Source organism: Henckelia pumila, chromosome 2 (assembly GCF_033568475.1).
Source record: "Henckelia pumila isolate YLH828 chromosome 2, ASM3356847v2, whole genome shotgun sequence".
Taxonomy (NCBI): Eukaryota; Viridiplantae; Streptophyta; class Magnoliopsida; order Lamiales; family Gesneriaceae; genus Henckelia; species Henckelia pumila.
Window position 1 is genome coordinate 128,284,538 of NC_133121.1, and position 15,974 is coordinate 128,300,511.

The window sequence follows — 15,974 nt, forward strand, 5'->3', positions numbered from 1 at the left end:
TTTCATTTTTTTTTTAATGTAATGTATAGTGGTTTCAAACCAGTGGGTTTGTGTTGTAAAATGTCATGGTTTTTTCATTGTTATATATATATATATATATAAATTAATTAATTTCTTAGTACTTTGAACCCGAATATTGTTCTCCAAGGATTTATTTGTGTTTATTTCTCTACGAAAATTATTGCGAGGTTTTCTTAATTCTTATGAATCAAATTAATAAGACGGATAACTCATCCGACTTAAATCATGAAAAAAATATTAATTTTTATGTTAAGATTATTATTTTTCATTAAAAATATGCATCAGGGCCGACCATCTCATAGATATAGACTTGTGAAGACGATTGACCATGCATACTCTTGTTTCACATGTAAAGTAGACTGTATTAATGTATGACAATGACATAAAAACTGTTGTCAAATGACATCAAATCTCCAATAACAAAAGTCATGCACACTCACTGTCATCACTCTTCCTCGATATATTTTGCATTTACACACTTAGCATTATAATAATGCTGTGTAGATTATCATTTTCTAAATACAAACATTTAAATCATGCCAAATATCTAAAAAAAAAAAGCAAAATAGATATGGATAAAATTTAGTATGGTTGTAGCTAAAAAGATTAATATTCGATGCAGGTAACATGTCTCTTCCAGATTCATATTTCCGTATGATACAGTTAATACAACTATGATAGATGTTAGCGGGGAAATATTTAAAAAGATAATGACATATGTATATCGTGTGTTATACATTATATTTGAAATTACAAAATTATTCCAAATATATTTTTAAAAAAGTTTTTTTCAAATAAAATAGACAGGTATTTTTTAATTTCAAATAATACAATGCGTAAACCTTTTATAACTCTCAATGCATAGTAACATTTTCTCTTTTTAAAATTAGTTTTTATAGAACATTAGGAGACAGCTGTTTGGAAAAGGTGGATTCGTGTGTGGATGGAAATAAAGTTTCCAAGCAGAGTCATGGCAAGAAACTATAGTAACTCATTATTACAGTAGAGCAATCTTTTTTAGCCCAGATCTTGGGTTCTCTTTTGCATGAGTTACTTAAGGTGCTTTGATTTCTTAACTGATAATGAAGAATCAACATCTTTAGCTATCCACCAGCATGCACAGTGTTAAGCAACACTCTTTTCAATTTATTTACAGTAAAAAACAAATGTGTTTTTCCATCTCCACTCTTAAGATACAGTGTGATCAGTTGGAAATTACTCGGACACCGCCACGCCCGCCAATATCTTTTCTGTCATTTCCGACCTCTCCCATGTATCGCATGTATGGCTCCACGCATGCGGCGATCGTGAAGTTAAGAGCGGCCATAGCTGGTTCCTCTGTCTCGTTGCTTTCTTGACTAACAGTCTTGTATGCTGTCGTATAACTTCGTTCATGGCCTTCAAGTAGTTGCTTGAATCATGGTCCCATATGATTGTACCCTCAGAGCCATAGGCTGAGGGGTCGCTTAGAGTTTCGAGGGGGTGAGGAGCATTTAGGAAGGCTCGAAAAGCATTCTTGGTTAGGGAACTGTTGGTGTTGTCTAAGGCATACAGAGCACTGCCTTGAGGAAGTAGAGGGTGAGGCGGAGACGACTTCTCGTCCGGCTGGAGGATGAATATTTTCCCCATTGGAGAGTACAAGAGTTTCTGCGTAGAGTAACAAGAACATGAGTAAGATATGTTGGTGAAAAAACCATGGTACACTATACACTACAGTCTACACAAGTCTGATTTAGGAATAAGTGAGATCTTTAGAGGAAAAATAGTTCCTTACATTCTTATTTAGACAAGGGTGGAACCGGAAGGTGCTACTTAAACGCTTGAGTACTTGTGCAACGTAGTTGGGGTAACTGCATGAGAAAGCTCGTGGGACGATATCTCTGTGCATCATTACAAAATGAACATGGTTCTCGTCTACATTTAGTTCCTCGAGAATTTTATGGCCTCCACAGAAGATAAATGGCGAGCCGAAGGTGACCACTGGAAGGAGAGCTGATGGTTTCAATGCCTTTCTTTTCAACAGCATCAAGTTCACCAGTAGAGCGAGACTGCCACCAAGCGAGTGTCCTGTGAATTGAAACTTTGCTCTATCACCAAATCTGTCCAGATGTTGTTTTATCTCTGGCAAGAATTGGTCATATATGCCTTTTGCTGCTTCATATATCCCTCTATGAACTAGAGCATCCATTCCCTGCCAAAATTGAATTTTTTTTCTCAAATGAATCCATTGATGTTTGTATAGACTTCAAAGAATGACATTTTGGGATTTGGCCTCGATACTCACCTCAAATGTGGTTGGTTCAAACAAGAGATTTGCCTGCCAGGATGCCAATGAGTCTGACCCCTGCAATTCAAATATTCAGTTAAAGAACTTGTTTGCATTCAATTCTGTTATCACAATTTTCCACTTCGTCCCTGTCAAATAATTTTTCCAAGTCGATTACTATGATATGCTGTTTTAATCTTGAGAAAGAAATTTACCTGGATGACAAAGCTCCGAGTATATACGCTGGAATCATCGCATATGAACCATTCACAAGGCGAGGAGTGAAGTGATTGAAGGTCTTTTGCGGCCATCTCCTTTTGCTTCTCCCCTGCAGCAATCACCGATGTCATCGTCGAGGCTGCTACACGTGCAGCTATCTCTGACTTGTGAATTCGTGGCGAAGAAATCCCATCTTCCTCTATTTGGCACTCATCTTCATGAGTCGAGAAAGAATTCTCTTTTATAAGTATAGACTCGGTCCGTATATTTGTTGAATCCTTGGTTCGAGATTGTACATAACATGCAGCAGATGCGGCAATGTCATGATAGGCAGCTGATGATCGAGGGCGTGGAATCTGTGTAGAATTTTCTGCTGATTCTGATCCAGGATGATCTCTAACAAGCAATCTGGTGGAATCCTGCTCGATTTTATCTTTACGAGCTGCTGCTTCTGCCTTCTTTTCCAGTGACGAGGTAACAAAGTCCAGGCCATAACATCTCTTCAGATCCTCTGTCTGCATGATATGGAACAAAACTATTGAGGTAAGGTAGCACAACTTGTTTTTCCCTTTTTGTATTTTTTTGTTTTTGGGTTTAAAGCTCTTGTTGTCTGAAAAATTCTCACACTCTAGAAAGTTGTCTCATTTACACAATACCTTGATATCTTCGATCACATAAGCCATGTTGCACAAGAAAGACAGCTGCGCATAAAGCTTAATATCAGACCGCGCTACGTCCCTCAACAACGAGGAGAAAACGTCTTTATCGATAGTAATCGCCTCTACTTCTGCATCATCTTCGTATTCCACTTCACAGCCTCCCTCTTCATCACAACCATCAATGTCTTCACCAACATATTCCTCATCCTTCTCTCGTGTCTCTTTCCATTTGTTCCGGAGCTCCATGAGCCTTTCGATCCAATTCGCCCTCTTCTTCCCACCTTCGACCTCCATCTCCTCCCGAGGATCACTATCACTATCTCCATCGACATCCACGTCTTTATCCGTGGCTAGATCAAAGAGAAACGACTTCAACGAATCCGGAATCATGTCACTCGATAACTGGATGTTGAAGAACCCCGATCGACTATTCTTTAGCTTTGGTTCCATCATGGCCGCCCTGATCCGGCTGATGGAACAACAAAGGTGGTTCTCGGAATATGATCTTCGTAATCCGGTTTTTCCAAGCAACTCATTGCCCGAAAACGACCGCCGAAGCCTTTCACTTGCCTTCTTCACGTCTCTTGGCGTGGGATTCGCAACCGGAGACAGAGAGCATGCCATGACCGAGACTCTTCCTCACAGTTTGCTACAAAGGAGCCAAGAAGTGTTCCGAATTACCTACAAAACTGAGAAAAAGAGTCTCTTTTGAAACCATTCTTGTATACAAGGCATTTAAAGTGACAAAAATCCCACCTTGTTTGCAACGAGGAGATTGAAAAAGATACCATTTCCCAACCGTTAAAAGACAGATTTTTAAAATTTTGTTTACCAAATTCAAGTAAAAGGGATGTTCGTTGACTGAAATACCCAGCACATCTACTCTATAATGGGATATGTGGGAGAGGTATTTTGGTAACTTGACTCAAGTTATTTATTTATATATCATGAAAATAAAAGAAATAGAAGTCTAGGTCTTGAAAACTTTGTGGGTGTCACATGTTGTCTGTTTCCTTCAAAACTTTGTTATTATCAATCCCAATTCCTTGATTAATCAACCGCAATTTTGGTTTTTAGGTTTGGCAATACTTTATGGTCGGTTAGCAAGAAATCTTGCCAAAATTTCCATCACCAATTTCACAAGCAAAAGTAAATAGGGAAAATGTACACAACGGGGTCATCAGCACAAAACATATATTTTAAAAATACATAGAATATGGAAATTTATAGAATTTCATGTGAAATTAAATCGAATCCTTTCTATATTATTATAAGTTAGATTATTTAGAGAGTGACGTAGTTGTTTTCATTTGAATAAATAAACCTTCCAACTAACGCTCTAAACTAAGATCTTTTATCGGTGCATCCGCCTGTCAACACAATTAAATACATACCTATGCGGAGGCTTCGCACCATGGAAATTAATTACCTATAGAACAAATTATTATTATTTTTTAAAACCTTAATGGGATGAATTTCACAAGAAACCAAATAAGTCATCGTTTTTACCACATATATATATATAATAATCGATATTTTTTAATCTTAAATATATCATATATGACACCTGGGCTGTCCTATATATCAATCTAGCCCTCCCCCTATTTTCTGATAGTAAAATTTATTGAGGCATTAAAAATGGACGAGCCCCGGGTAGCATTCAATGGAATGTATTTACTTTCTGGTTTGGTGCCGCAAACGCAGCAACAAAAATATTATACTATTATTTAGTTAGTTATGATTATGATGAATGAAGCGTTTCCGGTAATTGTTACAGAAGTCTAAAACCAGAATTCCAGTATTTTTGTTGTTTAATTTCTTACTTTCTTTCCCACAAAAAAAAAAAAAGGAAGAAAAAGTTAACTTTTCAAAGAGTAATACATTTTCTTTTCAAGTAAAAAAAAAAAAAACCAGAGAGAATTTGAAAGTACCTGGAAAGTGGAAACAGAAGGAATAATTTATTTAATACCCAGAAAATTAAAAAGTTATTCTTCTTCCTCCCCCGGGTTGCTATGAATCATGATATCCATATCTGTGTCATTGCTTCAAAGATTAATCAAGAAACACCACAAAAAATCGCCATTCTGGATTTTGATCTTTTATACAATTTTTATATATATATATATTTGTGTTGTTGGATGGGATCTGGAGACGGGTGTATATTCACGCTTCATGCATGTATATGGTGCAAAGGCAGTGATGAAAGAAGAATCTATGCACATGCACATATGGCTTGCCACCTATAAATTTGTTCTTTCATGGACATTTCTGCCCTTTCCTCACAACAACTCATACTTGAAATGTTTTTTTTTTCCCTTCTTGTGAGAATTCTGGGTTAATCGAGATTATTTGTGTTTCAAAAGGGTACTTTGTATTCATTTTTCCTACACTTTTTGTTTTTGATATTTATCTCATTTGGGTCCGTTTGGAGTGGGTGATAAGATAAATAATATAGAGATAAATAATATATTGTAATAAAAAATAAATAAAAAGATAGTTAATATAAGATTTGATTTGATTGATAGATTATGGTTTGTTTGATTTGAGTGGTTATATTTTATATAAAAATAATAAATTACCATTTTATCATTTTAATAATTAATAAAATATAAATAATATTATTTATAAAGGGTAATATAGTAATTTAAATTTAACAATTTGATTGATATAATATAAATAATTAATGATTTGATTGATGTGATATAAATAATTAAAAGATGGATAAATAATATAGCAAAAAAAACGTGAAACTAGATAAGATTATTAATACATAGATTAATAATCCGGGACTTCAAACAAACCCTTTGCATACTATACATTTTTACACTTGATAAAAGAGATTAGTGTCAAATATATAAGAAAATTGATATATATACGATGAGGATTACAAATTAAATTTGATTACAAAGTGCAATTGAAATTAAAAGTATTCCTACATTTTATTCGAAAAAATTCTTTCAAAAACGTGTATTTAAGATAATTTTATAATTAAAAATACAATTTGTAATCTCATTTAATAACACTGATTCTTCTTCCAAAAAATAAAATAAAATAAAATAAAATGCAGTTGATAAAATATCATTAAAAAAATCATCACGAGGAGGGCATTTTGGTCACGGAAGTTGGGGGTAGGTACAGAGGGTTCATTTCGTAAATTGATTGGAGCAGTAGACAAATGTGCGGTTGCATGAAGTGAAGGAGAACACTTCGCCACACACGGATGGTGTGCGTTTCTTCTTCGAGACTTTCAGCAATTTCAGAGAAAAAACAAAAAAAAAATGCAGGTGACTTGGTGCATCGAATTTATTTTAGACATGTGGAGAAAATATTTTAGATTATAAACAAATTTGTTTTCCCTCTTCTTAAAAGGGCAATTAATGTAAAATTAATTTAATGGTTAAGCGTCAATTTTGCCATAAATGGCATCAAAGAGTTTATATGAATTTGTCTCCCAAGATTTTTTTGTTCGGATTTGTGAGTCGATATGTACATGTATGCGGTCGATCAGCTGTGGGCCCAATGAAAAACAAAGGCCCACATTGCGAGGAAGCCTGTGAGATTTTTTTTATTAATTTTTTATTGAAAAAATAGGCCCATATGATAAGTCCATTAGCTATATAAGACGAATTCGTAAGCCCATTCACACTCACGAACCAATTACAATTGACATCAAACACGTTGCCGACAATTGTAATTTTTATATTTTATTATTATTTGAATCATGCTACATGTGCACGAAAAGTTATATATAATATATTGGATTATACACTGCCCATGAAAGTAAATAAATTTAAATAAAATAAAAAGATAATTTTATAATTTCAAATGCTATTTATAACCTAACATTTTCATCTCTTATTTTCACTAGAGAAGAAATTTCTCGAAAGAAAGCTTCTTAGCTCTCAGATAAAAATACATCACCATCGAGCGCTTGTAATAACGACTATTGCAGAATAACAATACATGATCTGATTGTTCCGTACGAGCATAATCATAAACTTAGAGCAGATACAAAATTTTAACCAAAAAAAATAAGTGGGGATGACATATCAATGAAAATATAGTAAAGGACCGGAAAAAGGGTGTTGATAAAGAAATTTGCAACTGCAGAAAAATCAAGACAATGCACTCACTCGATCATCATCAGTCGGAAGAGCTCATCCAATCCATCAACATCGAATTAGGTAGTATTTGAGAGAGCTTTTAGAAGTATTTTTCAGCTTTTCTTTTACAAAATTTTGAAAATTTGTGAAGAAAAAAATTGAAAAGTGCTTCCTACAAACTCTCTAAAACACTATCTTGAATCTTGATCATTTATGAGTATACATAGATATACATGCATTGTCGATCAATTACGAGTGAGATTCCATGATCAATTACAAAATCTCAATATGGAAAAGGAAGAACTTGTATAAGGTAGGCCTTGTGAATTAAACCAAACATGATTTAAATCAAGTTCATAATTAAATTTCTAGTTAAACTCAAAAAGTAGGGAAAATCTTAATAAATAGAGATAGAAGAAAGACAAAAACAAACAAACTGAAACGAAATGAAATGAAAAAAACAACCATAATAATATATATAATCTCTAAGTTGCTAGCTAGTTATAACCAATTGGTAGATATCGATCGAATACATAATTTATATATTATGTGAAGAATTTAAAAACACTTTCTCAACTTGATCTCCATACCTCCCTCTGAAAAACGTTTTGTCAAATAATTAAATATACGTACAAGTGATCATATGGAAGAGAAAAACGAAGAGGATATAAAAGTACCACACGGCACACACACACACACACACACACACACATATATATATATATATATATATATATATATATATATATATATACAGGTAATAAAATGCCACAGCGAACAAAATTACCATGACAGATTTTGTTCCCCCACTCCAAGGCTTCCGGCTTTTACACAATAAAAATTATATATTGATATTGCTGCGCCAGAAACCTTTAAGGGAGAGAAACAAAGGCGGCCACGGCGAAAAAACGTCGTCGTAACTTGGAGCAAAGGCAAACTTGTTAGTTCTCCCCCAAGTTCTTCTAGCTTGCCGTACAATTGTATATTAAGTGATTGATGATCAGTAACACTTCTGCCTACTTTTTACATCAAATTAATTTGATGAAGTATCATAGCATATAGCAGGCTAGAAGCCATTGAGGGAGAGTAACAATCACGCCTCTGGACTTCTTGTTGGAATGAATTACAGGGGTTTTAATTTTGGTGGTTTGATCATTTGAAACCGAGTAAAAACCCTATTTATAGCAAAATTTCCAAGAGAATGTTGGGGTAAAAAGTGTTGTGGGACCCTAAAAATTACCTTTTATTGTTCAAATCTTAAGAGCACTTAGTCAGTTTTCTTCTTGTGATACAAGTGTCAGATATATGTTCAAAAGAACATCTCGCTTGAAAACAAAATGAGGTTTTCATTGATACATATATTTTTTTATTTTTAAATGAGATGTTCGACCAAAAATCTCGTGCAAATACATACACAATATGTTACATAGCTATAAGAAACATATATATATATATATATATATATATAGGTGGGAAGTACTTGACATGGATATTGGCTTAAATTAATGGATGGATCACTTTGATCCACAATGAGTTCCCCTCCAATTAATGAACCGTTGGATTTTGCCTGCTTCGATCGATTTCATATCATTTATCCAATTGTATTCATTAGTTATAATTTGAGCGTGCCGAACTGAAAAGAAATTATATTTGTATGCTTCAATTCGTACGTCCTACTCACCCAAATTATTTCAAACATATGGAAAAATTTATAATTTTGGTGGTGTGATTTGTACTTTTTAATTTCACTTTTAATCGTATTCATTTCTTGACTGAAGTCCAGCGTGTGGGCTGAAAATTGTTTATGTAACAGCCGCAGATGCTGAAATATATATAATATTTTAAAAATAATTGAGACATATATGCTAGTTTTCTTCCAAAAATCAATATCAAAATCCTCAACCAACACGGGCAATTTTCGACAGACACAATGAACTCTGATAAAAAAAAGTATAAATAATGAACATGTAATTTACATAACTAAAAATGCAATAATAAGACGAAAAATAGAAAAAAAAAATACAGATTACTTATATGACCACAAATATAATTATCCGTCGAACAAATTTGAAAGTCTTACAAATAGTAACGCATTTATACGATCAAAAGTAAAAAACTGTTTTTTTTTTTTAAAAAAAAAGTCGAGGAAAAAAATTTCTTCTTAATTAACTCGTGAATCGAGTTGAATGCACTTAATTAGTATTCGTCGAGTACCACTCATCTTTAAATCAATTTATAATTGTTAGAAGGATCATATATTCTTCCCCTGATAATTAATCTTCTTCTGGCGGAAGAAGGTATTAATTATGTCACCATTATCAAGTATATTTTTGTGGATTTTCAAAACTAAAGAAATAAAATATTCATTTTGAAGAATTTCATTCTTCAAATCTTAAAACTGATTTTTTTTCCGGGGAAATATTTTTTTTGATCCAATAACTTGTCTACTTTTTGGTTTTGGTCCATTAAATTTTTAAAGTTTGGTTTTGGTACACTAACTTTTAATTTTCAGTTATTTTGGTTAAATTGTTGACGTGGCAGATAGACACGTCATCATTTTCGGTGCCACATCATCATTTTTCGATGTCACGTCAGCATTTTTTTCCGTTGTCACATCAGCAGTTGGACCAAAATACCCGAATACTAAAAGTTAATATACTAAAACCAAAATTTGAAAAGTTAATAGACCAAAATAAAAAATGAACAAGTTAATAAAACAAAAAAATATTTTCACTTTTTTCCTCCATATCTTACTACTTGAAATTGCAAGATCACTTTTTCACGCATTGCGTGCATATAACACAATAATTGAATATGGTTTCTTCATATATAATACGCATTAATTTCTTAAATAATTGTTTTAGTTTGTAGGAAAATAATATTTTTAAAATATTAGACTTAATTAATTATGATTTTCTACCTCTAAATTCATGAGTAAATAAATCAAGAAATGGCCTATCGATCATATTCATATGTGTAAGCGTTGAGAGAAAAAAACTTAGAAAAATGTTAGCGACCGAGGTTGAAATTACTTATAAATTATAAGCCTATGTAATCTCTAGCTACATATTAAATATGATATTGAGGCAAAACTGAAAATAAATTTCTTATGAGAGGTCAAACTAAAACGATTTCTCCAAATGCCTCATATATACTTCATAATTTTCGTGGAAGCTCGAAGCCTCGAAGTTTATATAGATAAGCTAGAATAAGAATTTAGTGATTCGAATTGAATCAAATGCATCGAACATAAAAGAAAGTCTTTTTCTTGTATCTACTAATTAACTTCCAGCTCGAACAGACAGATACAAACATACAGGGCCCCTCAAAGACAAAAGTCAACCCATCCAAAACCAAGAATATAGCATCTTACCCAATCAATTATTTCCCACATTTGATTCCTTTCGATAATTTTGTTATCTTCACGTACATTTCAACCCATCTCGAATATTCTACGTACTAAGCTGTTACAACGATCGAGATATTCGTCTCATACATACATATCCTGACCGCGTAAACATGTATATTGGATCGTAGTGCACTATGCACCAAATATATTACTTTGCAAAATCCACACTTAATGCATGCAAAGTATATATATATATATATATATATATATATATATATATATATATATATATATATGAAGGGATTCTTGCTATAAATTGAATTTAAAATGTAAAAGAATAAATATTGCAGTTGAGTGATGGTTCTGTAGATATACACTTCAGTGGCACCGCGTCTCATGCACAGTTTGGCCTTTTGATATATGCTGAAAGCTACAGATGACCCCGAATAGATTAATTAATATTAATGCATAGGGGTTGGTGGCATGCATTCAGCATTATTAATATAAAAGAGAATTAATTCCCGTGTACATAAAATAATAAATAATAAGGTAAACTTATACTGTTTTTTTTAGGTTCTGCTGTGGAATCGACGCGAAATTAAATTAATGGAATTCTTATAAGTGGAACACATAACAATATAAACTTTGTAAAAAAATTATTGTTGTGTATGCAATCATTGAAAAAGGTGATTCTTGGTTTTTGGATTAAAAAAAACAAAATTGGTTTGGTGTAATATTTAATTTCTTAAACCGATCATATTCTGAGTTAGTTTTTGCTTAATTTAATTATCCAAAGTTAGTCATATGTTGATTTTGATTTTCCAAAAATGATTTTAGTAAAAAAAAATTAATACTAAAATAATTTATTTATCAAACACTACACATGTGTACACTTTTGATTTAATTTAATTTTTCACTTTTGTTTTCAAACATTTTTTTTCTCATTTTTCTCTATTTATTCATAAATTATTATGTAACTTTGATCACTTCTACAAAATCATTATGTTTTTCCAAACACTCTAATATCATTAAATCACGACTTATTTATTTTTTCCCGGAATTTTTACCCATAGCAAATAGTTTCAACACTAACACAGGTAATATATAATAAAGCGATTAAAAGACGTTGCTGATCTTCTTTAATTTGTTTGGGTTCTTCGCCTTTTTAATTTATAGACCTTGAGGTCCCGCACCTGTATATATATTTTAATAAAAAAAGATGGCAACACTTTAGAATTAATATTGACAAATTTAACCATATAATGTTAATTAAAGAAATGATACATTTTCCGTGGAAGTATCAAGTATGTATGTAACTTATTGATCTTCTTTTGACAATGATAAAGTAAAAACAAAAGATTTGTTCGAAGCCATGCCATTGGTTTATTAATCTCCGTACACCTTTATGGAAGAGGCAAGTAGAAAAAAACAAGAGGAGATAGTGAATCAAGATATATAAAGTGATTAATTGATTAATATACACATGCAATCAAATAGTTATATATATATATATTAATCAATATATATATATATATATATATATATATATATGAGTTTCTTTCAAGTGCCCACCTACTATGCCCATCACCATGCCCACCAATGATGTGTCACTATTCCACATCATTGGTGGGCATGATAGGTGGGCACTTGAAAAAAACTCTATATATATATAGTTTCTTTCAAGTGCCCACCTATCATGCCCACTACCATGCCCACCAATGATGTGACACTATTCTATTGGATGTGATAAAGATGTGGTCCAATAGAATAGTGTCACATCATTGGTGGGCATGATAGGTGGGCACTTGAAAGAAACTCTATATATATATATATAAAGTTCTTTTATGGTGCCCAACACTATATATCAACTTCATGCACACCATGTACAATAGATGAGTTGACCGGTACAATAGATGATATATATATATATATATATATATATATATATATATTATGGGGCGGACAAACGCGTAAATAATATAAGGTACTATTTGACTCGTGATGAAGAATAACATAACAATTTGTTTAAACTCAAATTAATGTAACAAATCAGACGTTAGATAATGTAAAAATATTGAATCTCATCAAAATCATACTTAAAAAATATTATTCGTTATTTTAAAACTTTTAAAATATTCTTATATAAAGATAGATGAATCGACTTCCCTTCATTTTTAACTTGAATTTGAGACCTAGGCGAAAAAAATAATGGAAGATAAAACTCTTAAGATACGATCTTACGGATATGCATTACTTTCTATCTCAAAAATATTATTTTTAAATAAAGGTCAGATCAACCCGTCTCACAAAATACAAATTCATGAGACCGTTCCACTGTAGATCAAATAATAAAAGAAGTTGTGAAACTAGTCTATAAAACGCCTATTTTTTGTTTTTTCTTTTAAATATTCAATTTTTTATTTTGATAATGTAAAAATGAGCAAAAGCTTGCTATAACATAACCTAATATATATGATCAAAATACAAAATAAACAAACTTAAAATAATGTTATAACATTTATCCCCGAAAAATATGTGCAATGAATTGACATTTACCCCATGTCCACAATTTTATGCGACCAACACTTTAAATAGGGGTAAACTGCAATTTTGGTCCTTTATGTTTATCACTTTGTGGTTTCGTTTTTCTATGTTTTCATATTTCAGTTTTAGTCCTGCACATTTCGATTTTTGGCAGTTTCAGTTCTTTTTATTCCAAAATGCTTATGTGGAACTATACACGTCAGCTCCACATCAGCGCCACATCAGAAAAAATACTAAAATTTCCAAAAAATAAAGATAGCGGACTAAAACTGAAATCTGAAAATATAAAGGACCAAAATCGCAAAGTGACAAACATACAGGACTAAAAAAATAATTTTTTCCTTTAAATAGTTATGCAAAGATCCCAAAATTAAGGCTCCGTTTGGACAACAACTTCGAAAACATTTTTATAAAACTATTTTTTTAAAAAAATTTATAAAATATTTTCAAAGTTGTTTTTGGAATAAATATGTGTTTGGATACTTATTTTATAAAAATAATTTTAAATTTTAAAATAAATAAGAATATGTTTAGACAACTTTATAAATTTTTTAATAATAATTTTCTTTCTCCTAGTTTTTTTCTTGTTTGCGATTGAAATTGTTTTATTTATCTTTTATTTTTCTTTCTATATTCTTATGATTAATTTTATTTTTTATTTTATTTTTCTCATTTAGCACACAATTAAATGTATATTGTTGGGCTTGAACTATGTCTCCAATCTTTTGTGTGGACTTCCATTGATGTGTGATGGCCATATCACCTACTAATTGGACCGGATAGACTCAGGCTCAAAGAGCAGTTCAAGAATCCGTTAAAGCAGTTGGCTTGTCAACCGATCCATTGAATTAGCTGGAAAAAAAAGGTGGGGATTATATATGAAGTTGGGAAATCTTCACTCTCGGTTACACGAGAGATTGAAGATATACAAGCGATTACAATCAAGACTGAGAGGAAGGGGAATACAAGGCAAAAAGGAGAAAGCAGGAATATGAGCCAAGATTGTTAAGATCTTGTTGTATTCTTGGTTCAATTCTGAACACTTGCATTGTAAAACTTTCAGTGGTGATTCAATAAACTTTTTTGGGGTTCCTCTGTGGATGTAGGTCATGCAAATGGCTGAATCACGTAATTGAATGTGTTCTTTATTGTTCTTAAGAGTTTCCATATAATTGTTGTGTTTTTGGTGATTCGGTTGAGCTTTGGTTTAGTATCGAATTTATTGTTTTGATTCTACATATATATTTTAAAACATACAAATTTTAATCTAATGTTGAAAGGAAAAAAAACATAATTTATAAGTGCATTAAACGTATACAATTTTAAACATAAAATTTTCAATTAAAATGTTGAAAGCAAAAGGAAAAAAATTAAGTTAATGATTTTTTTATGCATTCCACATTTTAGTTGTTATAGTACTTCGACGATTATTTCATTGAAGATGGCTCCATCTGATATGTCAATTTCTTATAATCTCATTTGATTTCCATGATTTCCTAATTCATTTCCGCCTTCTTGATCCACTCGTAAATCTTCTTTTGCAAACTCACGAATAATATCATCTTCCAATTGAACTTTTTTAATAAAATTATGCACACACAACAAGCAACCACAGAGTATGTCTGGTTCTTTAAACTATAATTATTAATGGGTCCCTTAAGGAAGGCAAAACGACGCTTCAAACATCCAAAACTTAGTTCTTTCAATCACATTTCGTAAAGAAGAATGAATGTGATTGAAATATTCTTCAAGAGTTCTTGGAGCACAACCACGACCAGTAAAGTCTTGCATGTGATAGAGAACATCACGAAATGGAGCCATAAATCCTGGCATATTTATGTATGTCGAGTCAACCACGTAGTGTTTACCTAAAGAAGACATTGGAAAATACACACCTTAACGACTTAGTGCACTTTGTAAGATTCTAGAATCGTGTGCACTGCCTTCCCTCTAGCATTAAGAAATATAAATCTCATATCATAGTGGCATGCAACCAATACATTTTGAGTGATGTTCTCTTTTCTATTTCAAAATGCATCTTGATAAGCTGTTGGTACGAATGCAGGCACATGTGTACCGTCTATAGCTCTAATACCATCCTAAAAAATTATATTTATAATGCGATACTAATGTTTTATTTCATAAAATGCATAAAAAAATTGATACCTTAAACCATGGGTAAAACTTTGAGCTATCTCTTATCCTAGATTGTGTCACATGCTCATTCCGAGGGGAAATAATATTTGGAGCAAAGCGAACAAAAGCTTCAGGAATCAAAGTAATATTATGATCGACGATTTCAGTTGAATGTCGAAATCTCTCTGCAACTATGCGTATATGACCTTCTGTACCAGTCAATGTTAAGAACATGGCAAGAGCCTCCTCAATTGATACTTGTCGTTGATGATGCTCTGATATATGATGTCCTTTTTTAAGTATATGTTACAAAGTCTTCTAAAATTATTGTTGAATATAAGCAAAGTTGACAAAGTCGTATTCATGCTTCTATTATGTTAGTTAAATGAGTTAGCTAAGCAAGTTAGTTGGTAAGCATCTGTATAAATATGTACTATTTCTATACAAATCAAAGTAGCTCAATATACAGTTTTTCTTCTCCATTTCATATTAACATGGTATCAAAGCTTTAGGATTTTGGCGATTTTGGGCATTTTTTTTCGAAGCTTCTCTTCGATTCTTCTTCAATCTTGTACTGCTTCGTTGGTGGATCTGTTGAAGATTTTCGATTCTGAATTGTTTGCTTTATGCTTTCGATTGCTAGATCTCTGTTTTCCATCACCGATTACTAGATCGCC

At 32.0% G+C, this 15,974-nt stretch overlaps 1 protein-coding gene across 1 annotated transcript; it reads right to left on the minus strand.

Moving 5' to 3' along the window:
• Positions 1–1,092: 1,092 nt before the first annotated feature.
• On the minus strand, positions 1,093–5,235 carry LOC140884617 (phospholipase A1 PLIP1, chloroplastic). Its single transcript, XM_073291418.1, has 6 exons — positions 5,097–5,235; positions 3,163–3,854; positions 2,503–3,021; positions 2,306–2,365; positions 1,796–2,212; positions 1,093–1,668 (listed from the first exon to the last, which is right to left on the minus strand). Exons 2-6 carry the CDS (start codon positions 3,787–3,789, stop codon positions 1,237–1,239), a joined length of 2,055 nt encoding a protein of 684 aa, XP_073147519.1. The 5' UTR covers positions 3,790–3,854; positions 5,097–5,235; the 3' UTR covers positions 1,093–1,236.
• Between the last annotated feature and the right edge of the window lie 10,739 nt (positions 5,236–15,974).